At 40.8% G+C, this 17932-nt stretch overlaps 1 protein-coding gene across 4 annotated transcripts in view; it reads right to left on the reverse strand.

Annotated features, from left to right (window-relative positions):
* Window positions 1–17932, reverse strand: part of IL1RAPL2 (interleukin 1 receptor accessory protein like 2) — a 372810-nt gene that overhangs the window by 169488 nt on the left and 185390 nt on the right. For 3 of the 4 annotated variants that reach the window (XM_065846525.2, XM_071813491.1, XM_071813492.1), the window contains 2 exons: window positions 16635–16908; window positions 825–1011 (listed from right to left, as the gene is read on the reverse strand). In XM_065846525.2, the coding sequence (XP_065702597.1) occupies window positions 825–1011; window positions 16635–16908 (461 nt within the window). The remainder of the gene's footprint in view (window positions 1–824; window positions 1012–16634; window positions 16909–17932) is intronic. The other variant, XM_071813493.1, reaches the window with a different exon arrangement.

Raw genomic sequence — 17932 nt, forward strand, 5'->3', positions numbered from 1 at the left:
TCTTTATTCATCTTGGTTGTTCCTTGCAGCAAGTCGCACCTGAGGGCTTTTCAAATATCAGACTTCGGTCCAAGTTAAGACAATGGGTATAATTTGCCAACACCTTGCTATGGTCTTGGTACCTTACAACCCATATTTTAGTCATTCTCCTACTTTCTTGGGAAGCTACAGAAAAACATCACTGGTACATCTGCTGCTGAAAGTAGTGTGTGATACTTGACAGGCTTTGGAGAAGCTACAGCCAGCTGAGCTACCTGCCAAGTAGTAAAAGTATCTAACAGACCTCAGTTAAAATTAACAGACCTCAGTAAAATCACTCAATGAGCTTCAGCAAAAGTAAATGCATCTGTGTGAAATTACCCAGAAGACTTTGGTAAAAATTAACAAACCTTGGTGAAATTACCCAACAGACTTCATAAAAATTAATCGGGTAACAGTACTGAAGCTGGTGGTGCTGATACACCTTTGGCTCCATTGCAGGTGGCCTCCCTTTGTTTCTACTACAGTAGGAGGTAGGGAAACATCCCACCAAGGTGGAAACTGGTACAGAGGCACAGTGGTTTGGGAACATGTCATTGCTGTTAGACAAATCGTGTGACCTCCTGCACAGAACATCCTCACTGATGCTGGTTTCTGTTGGACGATGACTACGATGGGTAGTTTTGCCTGTATTTCAGTATTACTTCTGCCATATTGGAAGAGCATCTTCCAAACCAGTCACAAACCACTGCAGACTCAGAAAATGCCATCTGTACACTTCAGACTGAAAACTGGAGAAGTTTTCTATAGTTTCAGCACAATAACAATAAGACAGCAATAGTTACCTTGTACCACACCACATCAGGCTCTTGACCAGCTGTTCTGTAATCCTCAGTATCAGGACAGGAGATTTTCTTTCTCTTAGTGACTTCTGATTTTTCCAGATATCTGATCTTGCTGTTGTAGCAAAGCCCAGATTCGTTCTCAGCTACCGTCAGGGACATGGACACCTTCATGCAGTATGTTGAGTTTCTGCAGGGACAGAAAGATGTTTTAATTTACCACATCTCCTTTTTAGCACGCTTGTTCCAGCACAGTAAGTTTCTTTGTTAAGGTCTCACCTTCACAAACACTTCAGCAACACATTCAAATAGTGACTGTCATGCTGTGCATTTCCAACCAGAGGAATTACTAGAAAATGTAAAGGCTCATTTCCGATTTACTATGAATAACGCTGTCGAAATTTTGTTGACAAGTGATCTAACCCAACACAGCAGCTCTTTTGAGCTTGCAAGTCTATGAACACACAAACCTGTTGGCATCTCAAATGTTGGTCAGGATACACTGTCCCAATTGCTCTGTGTGTCACACACACTCCTCTCCCACGTTCAGGAGATTTCACTTCAGCACACAGTGCTATACATGTGAGAAGAAGGGTTATGTGCTGGATGTTAAAGCACTTCACATGGGAAGAATTCCTCCCCCTGAAGGAATGGCTATATAAAATCCTACAGCATGTCATATCCTGTAGGTTGCCCAGGAAAGCGGTGGAGTCACCATCCCTGGAGGTGTTAAAAAGACACGTAGATGGAGCTCCTAGGGACACAGTTTAGTGCTCGATTTAGGTTATGGTTGGACTTGATGATCTTAAGGGTCTCTTCCAACCAAAATGATTTTATGATTCTATATGGCTATGGGTCAACCTGGACCAGTTGCCAGCCAGCCCCCCAGCTGCTCTCTCTCTCCCTCTCAACAGGCTGGAAAGGAGAAAACTGATAAAAAAGTTCATGGGTTGAGATAAAGACAAGGAGATCACTTGGGAACTACTGTATGGGCAAAACAGACTCACAACTTGGAAAAAAATACTTTAATTAATTTCAAATTAAAATCGGTTTCCCTGAGGTGCTGCCAGCCTGGTTGAGGGGCTCAGCTGTGCCCTGCACTGGGGCTGCTGGAACCAACTGGAACCAGCTGCGTCCAGTGCAAGGCAGCCCCTCAGCTCCCTCAGAGGGACCCACAGCCCCACGGCCAGCGCGTGGCACAGCACTCAGCGCAGACACGTGAGAAGTCACACTGGTGCTTACACAGATACATTTTGGTCTTAAAATCTTGAAGAATCTCATCCCTTAGCACTTCAAACCATTACCTGTGCTACCCCCAAAGAAGCCTGAAAGAGTTAAAGCCAGGCAAGTGGGTTGCAAGCTACGCCTAGTTTTTCTTAATATCAGGGTAGAATAAACAAAACCAGCCCAGCTCCTGTGACTCATGATCATGAAAATAGCATTAAATTAAATTCCTTCAGACTAGCAACTTTAACAGAGTTATCAGACACACAATTAAAACCTGAAACTGGTGCTTGTCATGGTGTTACTGTGAAGCATTTGCACTTTGCACATAATCACTGCAACCCAGACTGTCAGCTTCTGCCCTTCATTAGGTGTGATGGCAGAGTCCTTTATAAAAGCAAACTACAAAGTACAAGCAACAATATAATGAGGCTCTTCCTCCCATCATGCATCATATTGTCATTTTAATCGACTGCGCCACAACCAAAAAAAGCCTGGAGGAAAACCAACGTGCTGGGTAGTGACTTCCATCTGAGGCAGTTGTGGTGAGGTCTTGCAGGAGATATTGCTGCTTTGCCACCACCTCTTCCATCGCAGCCCTGCTGCGAACTGGTTTAGCTGAGGTAAGAGGGTGGTACGGCAGACAAAAACTGCCCTGCGCACCTGGAAAGTGACCCACCAGTCAAACCCTGGCACGGCCGAGACCGGCTCCTTGCTCCCTCCAATTACACTCAGGACAATGCTTTTAATTTTTTTTTTTTCTTTAAATAAGAATCCAACCCGCTCCGTAACAAATCTTTTTTATGCAATGTTTCAAGAACATGTCACTGTCAAGCAAGCCTGTAGTTAGGAAGAAAATAAAAAGGTCTATAGGGACACTTCATCACAGCACTAAGCTTCATGCTAAACAAGTGGTGACAAAACACTGTGCAAATGGCTTCTTGTCAAAGGTGTGCAATGCGCAGGTATTTGCAGAAAGAGACATTTGCAAGGCAAATTGACAGGTTCAGAAACCTCCTGTTTTCAGCATCGTTAGTGTTACATATTCAGCAGAACCACAGGCTTCCCCCTTCCTACTCCCTTCTCTTCAAAATGCCACCTATTCATTTATGTAATTGAATTGGAGGATATTTTCTCTGTCCCTCACCTCAGGGTGGAAAGGCTCATTTTGCACGCTGCCATGATGTGTCTCAGTTGATGGGCTATAGAAAACTCTAATCCTCACAAACTACCCAAAACATATTGTTTTAACAGAAACAAAAGTTCTCTGGACCGAAAAAAAAAAAAAAAGCATCATTTGGGGTGTGTTTTTCAGAAATACTTCTATGATTTAGGAAATATAAGTCAACTTTCTCCCAACCTACTTGCTTTTGAAAAGAGTTACCTTTTTTTTGTAGGAAGAAAACAAGACATACTCGGAAAGTTTCAATGCTTCCTGATACAGCACTGAAAATCCACAAAATATGGATACAACCACTCGGTATAATCAACAGTAATTAATCAGTAATGACTATTTAACTTTCTTGAATGACTACAAGTATTTCTGAGTGCAAATAAGGTCTCATGCATTCAGTAATTATGATCCAGGCTAATCAAGAATAATGACTTTGAATAGTTGTCCATTACTTGGTGTTATTTAATGCTGCTGTGTTTTCTGCTAACAATCTTGCATTATTTAGATTTTATTTTGAACAGCGCTGGAGGCTACTGCTATTTAAAATGCTTCCTGGAACCACAGCCTAAAAATGTAGTATTCTTTTCATTATTTACAATTAGAATTGAGTAGAACTGAGAAAACTAAGTGCCTGGAGAGGACTATCACTTTTGTTCACACTCCATGATGGAGACAATGAATCTATTCAGGCTCATGATGAAGAAAGCCCTCACTAAGCCAACAGCATTAGACTTGAAAGCTTTATGAATACTTCTTCACCAGCCACTCATGTTAGCTGGTATTAAACAGCCTGTATTTCAGAAAAGGGTAACTTCTGCAGGAATTCCAGTGAATGAAGCAGCAGCTTTCCTTTAATCTACCCAGTTTGGGGTAACAGTTATATTTCAGCCATGTGCAAAAGGAAACAGCACTTTGATCAGCCTCACTGTTTTTCTTAATTTTGAGGCAGAAGTCTGGGAGCTGAAGTTGGCAGAAGCCAGGAGCCGTTCCTCCCTGCACTAGGCAGGCTGCTCCCAGGACAGTACGGACTTCATCGCTCAGGCCTTGGAGCAGGTGCTGGGTCTGTGCCGACTTCTTCTTGGAGATGCCCATGGCTACCAGTTTTCTGTCAGCTCAGATGCTGTGAGACAAGAGCTTCCTAAAAAGATAGATGACTGCCATAGAATTAAGCACGTTCATTCCACATAGGAATTAGTAGATGAACCAGTCAATTTTCCTACACAGAAAAAACCCTCGTAATTCAAACTGTAATTTGCAGAAAAATGTGCATTTGGTTTCACTGGCACATAGGAATGTGCAGTCTTCCCTTGTGGGGCCTGGGGCATGAAGGGGCTCTCTAGAAGGTGACAGCTTGCGGAAGAACTCTGGAAGGGGCTCACAAAGGCATCGTGAGTCACTGCAGCACTGTTTTTACCACCTGGGTAAGCAGACAAGAATATTATGGTGCTGGCCACCACACAGGGTGCTGATGTGATGGGAACTCACCTACAGAGATCCCTCAGGAAGCCCACGTTGCTGCTATGCTGGGAGGAACCCAGTTTTTTCCAGTTGTTTTCAGGACCTCTGTGCCCACAACAGCTCTCTTTGATGAGCTGCATTTAAGTTGTTTATGTTAAAGGGTCTTTTAAAATATTTTTTTAAAGATGTGAAGACTGACTAGCATGAACCCTAAATTTCACAGTGTCACAGTATGTTTGGGATTGGAAGGGACCTCGAAAGATCATCTAGTCCAATCCCCCTGCTGGAGCAGGAACGCCTAGGTGAGGTCACACAGGAAGGTGTCCAGGTGGGCCTCGAATATCTCCAGGGAAGGAGACTCCACAACCTCCCTGGGCAGCCTGGGCCAGTGCTTTGTCACCCTCACTGAGAAGAAGTTTTTTCTCAAATTTAAGTGGAACCTCTTGTGTTCCAGCTTGATCCCATTACTCCTTGTTCTATCATTGTTCGCCACTGAGAAGAGCCTGGCATCATTCTCGTGGCACTCACCCTTTATATATTTATAAACATTAATAAGGTCACCCCTCAGTCTCCTCTTCTCCAAACTAAAGAGACCCAGCTCCCTCAGCCTTTCTTCATAAGGGAGATGCTCCACTCCCTTAATCATCTTTGTTGCCCTACACTGGACCCTCTCCAGCAGTTCCCTGTCCTTTTTGAACTGAGGGGCCCAGAACTGGACACAATATTCCAGATAGGGTCTCACCAGGGCGGAGTAGAGGGGAAGGAGGACCTCTCTCGATCTACTGACCACCCTCCTTGTAATACATCCCAGGATGCCATTGGCCTTCCTGGCCACAAGGGCACAGTGCTGGCTCATGGTCATCCTGTCGTCCACCAGGATCCCCAGGTCCCTTTCCCCTACACTGCTCTCTAATATGTAATTTCCCAACCTATACTGGAACCTGGGGTTGTTCCTGCCCAGATACACTTTCCCTTGTCAAATTTCATCAGGTTATTCCCCACCCAACTCTCCAGCCTGTCCAGGTCCCGCTGGATGGCGGCACAGCCTTCTGGCGTGTCAGCCACTCCTCCCAGCTTAGCGTCATCAGCAAACTTGCTGATAGTACACTCAATTCCCTCGTCCAAATCGTTAATGAATATATTGAATAATATTGGCCCCAGTACTGACCCCTGAGGCACTCCACTAGATACTGGCCTCCAACTGGACTCCACACCATTGACCACCACTCTCTGGCTTCTCTCTTTAAGCCAGTTTGCAACCCACCTCACTACTCTATTGTCTAGACCACACCTCTTCAATTTAGCTGTGAGGATGCTGTGGGAGACTGTGTCAAAGGTTTTACTGAAGTCAAGGTAGACCACATCCACCGCTCTGCCATCATCCATCCACCTTGTTACATTCTCATAAAAGGCTATGAGGTTGGTCAAGCATGACTTACCCTTGGTAAAGCCATGCTGACTGCCCCTAATGACCCTCCTATCCCTGATATGCCTTGAGATGACACCAAGGATAAGCTGTTCCATTACTTTCCCAGGGACAGAGGTGAGGCTGTCCGGTCTATCATTACCCAGGTCCTCCTTCTTGCCCTTTTTGAAGACTGGAGTGACATTTGCTTTCCTCCAGTCCTCGGGTACCTCTCCTTTTCTTCTTTTAAAAGCTGAACAGATGGCCTATGAATTATAGAAAGGAGTATCCACTTTTGTTTTCAGTACATGGTCATGGGGCTTGGTGGGGGAGGTCAGTGCTTCCCAGCACTTTGCAGACTGACAAGAAAGGTTCTATGACCGTATTTAATGAGGACAGCTGGAACACACAAAGAACAGGAGACAACAATAGCAAATCTGGTAATCTGGGTTTTGCTGTCAGAATCAGTGGCTGAAAGGAATAAAAAGGAAGTGTCTTCCAGGTGGATGAGGATGATGATGGAGGGCTTGAGGTGGTGATCTCAGTATTGTGAAGCCCGGTAAGAAGAGTTGAATTTAAGCAGAGAACATTGGAATCCAAATGAATCTGGCAGACTACAGGCAGACCAGTTTCCACATATAAAGGAAATAAGCTTATGAGTCTGAAAGTGGGTATTTTAATAATTTGTCTTCTCTAAAATGTTTCCAAACTATTCATTTTCCAGGGGAGTCAATTTCCAATGGTTTCCATTTCTATAGATTGTAGCAGTGGTCATATGGGGAATGGGAAGAGGGAAGAAAAGAAAGAATCATTCCACAGTACAAAGAAAAAAATTAATTGTCTTATGTTTTCACACTGAAGCTAACATTTGTAATTCACTGTTTCAAGGGACTAGTTATAAACTGGGCCTACTCTCTGGACTGGAAATGTGAAGAAGAGTTTAGCTTTGCCAGAGTTCACAAAGGAGCTTTCTTGGTTCTGGTGGCATTTGTAATCCCCAGGGCACCTGGAACTGGGTTTGAACCACAAAATGAAGCCAGCTCAGGATCCAACAGGAAGCCACAGGGAAAGCCAAGGGAGTTTAACAGGTCTCATCACAAAAGCGAGCAAAACTGTGAGTTTGGCTTGACTTCAAAACAAGGACAAGAGGGAAAAAGGAGGATATAAACAAATGGATAAGAAGGACATTTGAAACTGAAGTGTCAATCCCTAAATTATTTTTCATCTTGTTCCGGATTCAAGACAATTCATCAGTCCTAAAGCTGAATTCAAATTAGAGTAAATATACATAACTTTGGAAAAAACGTTTTGCTTCAGCATTTGTGTTTCTGCTAGTGAGGGTGGTTTATTAAGGGTAAAGTAAAACACTCTGGCTGCTATAATGACGGCTCACTGAAATACTGATTGCGGGACTGTTTAGGCTAACCCTTACATTCACTTTTGCTTGTTCTGATTTAAAGCAATAACAGCAATAGCTGCAGCACTATCCTCCTTTGTCTATCTGAAGGTGCATAGCAATTAAAGCACCACCAGATCCACTTCCAGCTGCTATAAGAATATGCTTTGTTATCAGCTTTCAGGCTTAATCGAGCATTTGATTGTTTTCCTCTCTCTTCATAAGAATTTTATAAATTTATTCCTGTCTAAATTTCACACTTCACATAATAGTTACCAAGCAGCTTCACTGGTATCTAAGCTTGTTTGCTCAGATCGATGAGGCCATGGCTTGGTGATCCGCTTAAAAAACCAAGTTCTTATTGTTGGGTTTTTTCTTTCAAATCACACAAAACATCTTTCCTAAGAACAAATGGATCAGTACTTACTCTTCCAAGGCTTTATTCAAGTGCTAACTTATTTCTTGGTGACCAGCACTGCTACATGTTTGGATCATTGTCTGGAAAAGATCAAATTCCCATTTATGGTGTTAATCACTCTCAGAGGCTATAAAACACAGATCCTTCAGAGTTTCTGGATTTTTTCTTTGTAGCAATTCTTCACGTGAGTGAGCAATGCCCAAAGAGGAACAATTCAACGGCCAGCCAGCAATGCTGTAGCTGCTCCCTGAACCACAAGCCAAGAGGTGCAGTGATTCTGCAGCACGTGTGTGTGTGTGGTACCTGGTCTTGGCACAACTCCAGATATTCATGTCTTGTATTCTGCTTGCTCCATGTTGTAATTCTAATACCAATTCCTATGCATGATATGGAGAAAACCTAACAATATGTTGCCTCTCATTTCTGACTGGTTTTTAACATCCTACTAATGAAAGAAAACAACCTAATGGAAGTATAATCTCAGAAAGCGAAGTGCTAAAACAGTATAATGTTACAAATCTGATATTCATGCATTATCTCTTCTTCCTTTGATCCTACAACAGAGGCCTGTATTGTGAATCCAGAGAGAAGTGCCATTCAAGGCCTCATTCCCTCCAAGTAGAAAAAGGATTTGTGCTAAGCTAACCCATCACTCTTTAAGAATTTTCATTCTTTCTGTACTTCTTTTCTCTTAAGATTCAGTCACTACACAAGACTCACTAGAAACAAGATGACAATTCGAGCTTGATGAAAACAAACTAGATGTCCCAGAGGTCCATGTTTTACAATGAAGAAAGGCCATACCATCACTATTCAAGAGAAACAACTTTTAAGCAAAGTCACTGAAAGGTAATTTCAAGAGGTTCACATTAATGACAGCTTGAAACACAGATATTCAGGTATGTCTCCTCGAGATAACCATCAAGAATACCGTTCACACCAGAGGGACTTAAAAGCCAGACCTATGCTCCCCTCTGTCAGCTTAGTTCTGTTTAGGCAATTTCCAGGCTTCCTGGATACCAGGGCAGAGAAGATGTTTAGATCTAACAGTTGGGTAGAGTTTCTCAGAGCTGGGTCTCTCTCTCGCCAAAGCTTAGCTCTAAAGTTGGACTTCAGATAACATCCTTATTAAGAGGGAAATGTGACACAAAAAATTGTCAGGATGTGCTTAGTACAGTCAGTGATTCAGCCAGCAACAGCAAGGCCACGATCTGAAAATTCAGTGATGATCTCTAACATCACGTTAAGTCTCTCTGAGGATAGTGGCAACCAGCCTGATGTTGTGCATGGTTAAGGGTCAGGAGGAGCGATTTCTTTTCTGGTTGTCTTCACACACAGATGCACTGAGCCTGCTGACCTCTGCATCGTGACTGAAGCAATTGAAAAACAAGTCAGCAGTCAGTCATTCCAATGGGGACTACTCAGGTACAGAGGGAAAATCTCCCAGCATTTAGGTTAAATCACACAGGTCAACAGCATTCCTTGGTTTTGTTGTTTTCTTGTTGGTAGTGGTGTTTTTTTAATATCTTCAAAAATGTTAGTTATTAGAAATGATTATATGAAAATATAATACAGAAGAAATGTAGAAGCCAAAAGAACACCACATTATCTCAGCATTTCACACCTAAGTTCATGAACTAACTGGTCTCTACCAGCTTCAGCACATCCTGTACCAGCAGAAGAAATCCTGTAATTGGCTGTGTTTGCTCTCAGGGAAAATTTCTTCCTTGTCCTTAAGAATTACAAGGCAGCAAGTTGCCCTGAAGTTTGCTGCTGCAAATGACTAAGCCTTTTTCATTCATTTCCTAATAATTTTCTATTAGAACTCTGGGTATTACTGCTAAATTATACTGTCTTACAGAAAAGCCCCATTACAAATGACATAAATTTGAAGCACAGAGACAACTGCTCCCAAGAAAGTATTAAGAAATCCCTTTCCATTAATTTTGTATTTGCAATACCCCATTTCTGGGAGCTCTGAACACTTTCTCCTTGATTTCTTCCAACCCACACAGTGGGTGAATTAGTGTATCTAGCCCCCTATGCCTTCTTTTATTAGACATCTAGCAGGTAAAACAGAAGTTGCATTCAGGATACACACCAGACTTGCCTGCATTGCTAAACCTCTCCGATGTTGTTGCCTCCGGGAACAAAACCTGTGGAGCACATCCATGCATTGAAGTCTTCTTTGTAGATGCAAGGAGGAAAATCAAGCCCCCCCCAGTTTGTATATGGGTAATTGAGCATGCAAGCCAGTGGATCAGTTATTATCTCGTCGGATATACAAGGAATGCAATCATGAAGAATCTTGAAGTAAATGTCCTTATGCCAATTCGCAATGAGAGCTGTTTGAGTCCTGCAGCAGAGTTCACATGGCTGTGTCTTCCCTTAAATATTTTCCAGAAAAGAAGAAATTACTCTCTAGGATGACTTACCAAATACCAGTTTAACTCCCTATGGTTCTGACACCTTGTACTTTGGATGGAATGGATTTCCTCTGGAAACCTTCCCTTTGTCTGTCCACTCACAGGACACACAAAACATTGTCTATTGAGGTGTTCTAGTTACAGCTGGTCTGATGTGGGTTTGAACAGGAGTGGTACCTGGGTAAGCACATTCTCCTCATTGTTGTTTGTAGAACAGAAGGGAAATGAAAACTCCCTGACATGTTGGAGAGGAGATGGCTGAGAAGGGCTGAACTCAGCAGTCTCCCTGCACGCAAAGCTGACCTCATGAGGAAGCAGTCACTCAACTTTGCATCCTTTCGCTCCACCACGCAAGGTCTGAAGCCCACCAGGGAAGGTATTTCTTCCACGAGAAACCAGTGACAGTAAGCTGAAATGTTACTGATGCACTGCAGCACATGGAGCTTTCACAACTAGGAGGTAATGCCAGTCATTTTAAAGGTATCAAAAGCTGAGATTTTATTATGAGGAAACCTGAAGGATACACAATATTCTCATTCTTGTGAGTGCTGCTGCAACAGGGAAGTTGCTGGATGCCCTCCAAGCACAGAGCAACATGGGCACTTCCGCTTGAAGCCCTGACTGCTCCTGCAGCTTCTCATCAACAGTAAACACCGGCTTTCAGAAACACAGAGGATGAGTATTTTCTCTTTCAAAGCTTTAGACAAGCAGGGTAAGCAGAAATATATCACTGGGGAAAAGAAACAAATCTTCATTTTTCTACAAGTGTGAAAAGAACATGTAGAACTGATTTCTCTCAATAAACACAATGTCATCAAAATGATTTGCAGGGGAACTGTTAGTTTTTACACAATTTTAGATAGAAACGTAGTATTCTGATTGTACTTTCCTCTGTATTTTGATAATGTCAAAACATCATATCTCAGCAAGTTAAATTTTGTCATGAATCATACTAACTTTACATTGTATCCACTCTAACACTGTATTCAGGTACTGAATACCATATATCACAAGGATTTTGTTTATGCAGAATCAGTCACTTTTAATGTTGGAAATGTCACCCACTTTTAATGGTGACATTTGATGTCAGTGTCATACAGAGCCTGAGAAGACTATGCCACGCTGAATTCTTGCACTTGCTCTACATGTGAAATTTAGCTGGCTTGTACAGACATGCCTGGGACAGTACAGCCATGGAAGTCTGAGAGGTAACTATGAGATGCATAATCCATCAGCTACTTAGATGTACTCCTCTTAGCCATCTGATGGTTAAGGACACTGGACCACTAGGAAGTATCTTTGGATCTTTACAGAGTAAGCCTATGGCATAAAAAAGCACTTGCCTGTGAAACACAAGGAAGAAGGTGTTCTATGACTAAACTGGAATTACAACACCCCATTCAAAGGGATGTGACATCCAAAAATTACCTTTGTCGTGAACTGTTGAGCACTGAATAAAGCCAAAGCACCTGAACACGCAACATTCTATAATGAGAGGATATTGCCACCAATAAAATGAATAACTGTATTAAAACACATATTGTAAGAACCATTAGAGATGGCTGCAGAGAAAGTGACCTTACCCCTACACATTTTCACATCATGATTTAGTCCAACTTTCCTGTTTAGACCTGAGAAAAACTCCTCTTTCCTTTTGCTTAGAAGCCAGACTTTCAGTGCTCAGAAAGTGGTGCAACTTTTCCTGGGGTGATAGGTGCATACTGCAGTATCCCGGTTGTAGGCATTTGAAACAACTTCCTCAGGTCCTTCTAACACCCACTGAAGCAAGAGCACAAAGGTTATGCTGCAAATTAAGTTTTACTGACAGCCCCTCCAGGTTGTCTAAATCTGATTTTGATTTGCTGGGCATGCGCTCCACAGACATTCAGAAGCCTGAAGGTTTAAAATCTACTACCAGTCTATTTTATTACTGCTCAGAAAGTAACATCTCAATATTTCTGCAAAGGCTGGATTCTTCTGTTCATGTCCATAGCAATGCTGCTCTACATTAAGAACTGTGCAGACAGATAGGGTGAAAGGAAGGGAAAAAGAATATGCCGTTTTCATAACCTGATTTGTTGGCAGTTCTCTGGCATCAAATGCTGGTATTAAAGATCTGCAGGCTTATTTTCTCATAGGCATTCAAGGCCCTCACTACCCTGTTATTCTGCATCCTGCACAAAAATGGAGGTTTAGCTCCGTCAGCCAGTCTGGAGACAACAATCATCCACCCCCTGCTTTCCCTGCACACCCAGACTTTCTACCTCCTGATTCACATTACGGAAATTGAGTTATTTTATTTCACCAACAGTTAACCAACAACAAATATGCACTAATGTTTTACTGATCTTGCTCATAAAGCATTTATTCAGTACTTCAGTTTATTTCAGAGCTGGGTCCAGTTAGAAGAAAGGGCTCCAGGAGCAGTCCCTTGCTGGGGGCACAGGTGCAGCTAAACTTCGCTGAGATTTCTTCCTTAGCTCATCTTCTTTCACCAGTTTAAGAAGCTCTAAGTAGGCCCAGTTCTTGTTCCCTCTTTAAAAAACAGAGGCTTTTACCACAGAAAAAACAGTGTATTTGTTCAGAGAGCAAAGGCAGCACATAATCTGGCAAATTACTGTTTTATGTACTCAGAACTTTAGGGCCACCCTATGTGCTTAGATCTATTTTAGTTTCCATGTTTGGTTTTGGTGTTGTCACCTCTGAATCCTCCAGTGAAGATGCTTCGATCCAGAGTGCTGATGTGAAAATCCCAGAACACCAACATTCTGTAATACAAACGCTGACAGCTTTATCTGAAAGTAGCATTGGTGGGTGCTAGAAGATTAATGGCATATCCAGGGACTATAACTGCAGAGGCTTCCCAAATGCAGCATTTCCATATTGGGCAGTGAAGTCACAACACAAATGTCCCAGCATTTATCTGGGAATTATAATGAAATGCACATCTATCCATTAGTCAGGATCCCTTTTGAATGTCACTGGATCGTGCTGTTGTAATAACCTTCATTTGGCACAGAAAAGGCACCTGAAAACAAAGTAGATGCATGGGATTCATGGGGATTAGCTGACACAGCTCAATTCTGCCCTCTTTTAAAAGGCCCTGCAGAATCAGGACTCCTTAACATGTAACAGCCATGCTTAACACTGGAGAAAAATACCGCCCTTCGGTTTGCATCCAAGAGTCAGCTCAATGTCAAAATGTATTGTGAGAAGAGAGAAGTTTTAATGCAAAAATCAGTTCCTATTATACACACATACCCACATCTGCCTATGTAACAATGTCTAACTGGTTAATAAAGGAGAGGCAATACTTAAATTATGGTATCAGACCTCTTCAGCCCGGAGAAGCAATCTTTTTCGTTAATACTGCTCTAATATTCCTTAATTATATTCGGTGTTACAGGTTCATTTACAAAACAGACATTATGATTATTGAAAAGACAATTCTGTCTAAGAAAGACTTCACTGACATATTCAACTTTTACCCATCCCCAAATCACTGTCACATCATCCTATCCCTCCCCTGCTCATATCTACTCTTCTGAAAAATTCCTTCCAATTGCTTTAAAGATACTCACCCCTTGATCCTACAAGCACCTGGGGGCAACCAGAAAATGCAGCTTCTTGAAAAACAGGTCTTTGTTTTTTTGTTTTTTTTTTTTTTTAGAGTTGTGAAGAAGCTTTTCAACAAATAGGAAATTCAGTGAAATGAGTGAAAAGTGAAATTGCCATTTTCCCCATACGGTTTTCTCATTTTGACTGGGAAAAAAAGTAAGTCAGGGGAGGGTCAATTAGCATAGCTCTCACTATTGCCTGTAACAACCTTCATGTATGACTTGCTAAAACCCCTTGGCATTCAACTCCCTTCCATTAGAGAAGATCTCCCCAGCTCGAGTGTGTGCCTGTCCTTTCAAGCCCTGAACTTCTTCTGGGACAAGGACCTCTTGTCCCCACTCAGCCTCAGCACCACATCCAAGCATCTGACCCCACGCAACCTTTTGCAGAGACAAACATGTACTTCAGAAAGAACAGTTCTAAGGCAAAAGACTTGAAGTGGTTGACCACAACACACACCGGCCACCGAGACATGTAAATGTGGGTTTTCACCCTTCAAGCAGCACAGGGAATTGCACCCTGGCTTCCCACGCCATTGATGAGCAGCTAGAAAGACATCGGTTCTGAATTGCATTTGCAGACCCAAATGAAAACTTCTTTGTCAAGAAAAATGACAAAAGTTTTACATTTATCTTAGAGCCGAAAGCACTTTTCTCCTCTTTTTTTTCATTTAGCTACCGAAACAAAAGACTCAGTTGTGCATGTAACCCTAAACCCAGGGCTGCACACTGATGGACAGTCTCCTCCTCATTTCCACTGCATTATGTTTTCTCTACTCGTTCAGTCTACAAAAGAAAGCATTTGTAACATAAACCTTAATGTTTCTATAAAATCTTATTCTAGAATCACTGCTCTCATGTGACCTCTTCATTCTCACAAAACAAGTGATCCTGGTTAGTGACTGAAACACAAACAGCTGTTCATCCCCCTCCAAAAAATTGATTAATTAAGCTGAAATGACATGCTTAATACGGTGAATAGTCTACCACAAAAGTGTGATCAGATTTCCAAACATTACATCTAGCCCAGTTTTAATGAAATGAAACAACTACTGCTGTTTCCTCAGCTATTTGAAGCCACCTATTATTTCATAAACAACAGCAAGCATGCATTACCAAATTGTTGGAAGAAAAATTAATTCGGTAAAGGAAGAAATACGGTCTTTTATCTGTAACCACTATATATAATATTCTGCACTCCAACAAACATGAAAAAAAGCAAAAATATCCATATTATATAAGAAAGTTCTAGCCAAAGCAGGAAAACTGTCTAACCAACAAGGAAGGTCTTGTTGCTGTGTAATGCCTTGCAAGAAGCATGCCATATAGTTTTTATCTGAAAATGAGGAGAATGCATGAATTATACAAGAACTTGTCCTTTTATTACCAAAATTTCTTTGCCATGTAAATAAGCAGAGAGTTTTGAAATTTACCGGAAAAAAAGTATGTCCCAGAATTTGATCCAAGATCAATTCTCCTTTGTTCACAAAGTATTCGCATTAATATTTTCTGAGTATTAAACTATTAAGTTGATTATCGCAACAGTGACTTCTCATGGAAAAAGTACAGCTCCCTTGAAACATGTAAACACAAAACATTTAAAAATCACAGAGTTCCCATTACATCAAAACTGTGACAGAGCAGCTAATAAAAGAACAATTCACTCCAAAGGTGGCAACTTAATAGTGAGTTTGGAAAATGCATCTGATATTTAAACTGGACATTGGTTCCCAGTACAAACCACTATGTACCACAGCACCATCTCTGATTTCAGCTCTTCAGGATTAAAATGAACTGAGGCAGTTGAGCCAAGGCAGCAAGACTTAACAGACATAGCGAGAGAACAAATTCTGGGCTCTGAACAGTTCTGTTATTTTGCTGCAAATATTTGATATTGAATTCATCTAAGTTGTGTACAATTTCAGTATGGAACAGCAGACAAGGATGAAGCAAGCTTCATTCTCTTAAACCAAACAGTTTAAAACTGAATCATATGAAGTGTCTGTAAACTGTTTAAAATTCAAAACTGGATCATTTAAGGGACATTGATTCATCTATTCTTAGAGAGTCCTTCTTTTTTATCTTCTCATTTTAGGCACAGAGCTGACATCAACATCCACATGATGGAAATCATGAGCTCTAGCACATGCTTAATTTAAGGCTCATCCAACAGTTCCAAAATAATTCTGAGACACTAATTTCAGTGCCTTACCAAACAAGGTCTGCTTAAATTTATGACAAATCATAATTGTATATCAATATAAACATTTCATCAAAAACAGACAGAACAGTAACTCTCCATGGCCTAACCCCATCGGAATAATTCAAACTGTATCTAACTCTTGAATAACTTAGAGGATTTGAAAAAGAGCATTACTTTGGCAAAATACTTAATGATTTAAGAAGCATCCAGTTCTGAAGTTTTATGGCAAATTGACAATTTGCAAAGGTTGGACTTAAAAAAATTAAGTGGAAGCATGTGTTTAATTATAGCTATTGGAAGAGGTAACCATAATTACTAGGGAAACTAATTTTGAGACAAAGCATTATGTGGCATATATAATTCTGAGAATAAAAATAATGAGTATATATTAACTGGAATGATATCTTAATCCTGAGAGCTAAATTTAAATATTTTTTTTTTAACCAAGACAATCTATACATTCTTATAGTTAGACTTGAACACAATACTCACCTTAGAACGCACGTGTAGAAACCACTGTCTTGCAACTCAACCGAATGAAACCAAATTGAATCTTCATCCTTGCTCATCCTAACTTCAGAAAATATAATGGGTTCTTCTAAATCTCCTTTGTTTTTGTACCACATAAGCCTAAGACCTGTGCTTTGGGCCATGCTATAATTAGTTCTGATATAGCTGTAGAAAAGGGCACATTTCACTCGGACTGGTTCACCTGCCAAAGCCATGTATGTCTTGAGATCCACTGACCAGTCAATGCAACCATCAACTGAAACGAAACAATAATAAAGAAATATTAGATACAGATACATTTTTCAAGATAGTGAAAGGCAGTCTGTGAAATGAAGTGCAATTAATTAAAATAAAAGAACCTTCGTTTCATAGCAATGTGAAAACCTGAAGTAGCTATTGGCAATTAAAGGGTTTTGTACATCTTCTTTAGTTACATGTAAGTAATTGAATCGTTTAGGTTGTAAAAGACCTTTAAGATCAACAAGTCCAGTTGTTAACCTAGCATTGCCAAGAATGTGCATGCAATATATAGATCACATTGGGCCTGCTTAATTCCATTTCTTTAGAATATCATTATTTTCAGTCCCAAAATACTGATTTTTTTTAATAAATAAAGTGTTTTCTCCTCAACTACTTGCTCCAGTAAACCAGTTTTCAACTCTAATTCCTTGTTGGAGGAAAATATACATTGGCATCTGATCCAAGTCTTATCTCTTAAAACACTTCCATCCACCTGTGCTAATTACATTACATAAAAAAATAAATAACAGATGTGACATTTATCATTTTCTTTTTAAGGCAGTTCCACATAGCATTTTTTTCCTACAGCCCACTCAACCTGTAGAGATACATATTATATACAACAGAATAAAAGTACCACATGCTACCTATGCAATCAAGCTTAATACAGGAATCACATAAATATGAAAAGGGACGTTTTGATGTTCTGTTCAGCAAAAGCTTTTGCAATAGTTTTCTTGGTACCTCACTTTAAAAACGAACATGTCAGCCAGTTTAATATAAGATTATGCCTTACAATTTTTTCTCCCATTATTTTAAATCATCTTAGTTACAATATAATCATAGAACATGCACACATATCAACATATACCTCCACAACATGTATCAGAGACCTTTTAATTCAATCTTTTTATTGCTGGGAAAACCGTAAACCTGGAAGTCAACCAATAATGCAACCAAAGAAAAAGTCTGCAAAGGCAGAAAAACAAACTAACATAGGCTCAACAAGGAAAGAAAATCTTTTATTCAAAACTTATACT

This window comes from Patagioenas fasciata, chromosome 11 (genome assembly GCF_037038585.1).
Source record: "Patagioenas fasciata isolate bPatFas1 chromosome 11, bPatFas1.hap1, whole genome shotgun sequence".
NCBI lineage: Eukaryota > Metazoa > Chordata > Aves > Columbiformes > Columbidae > Patagioenas > Patagioenas fasciata.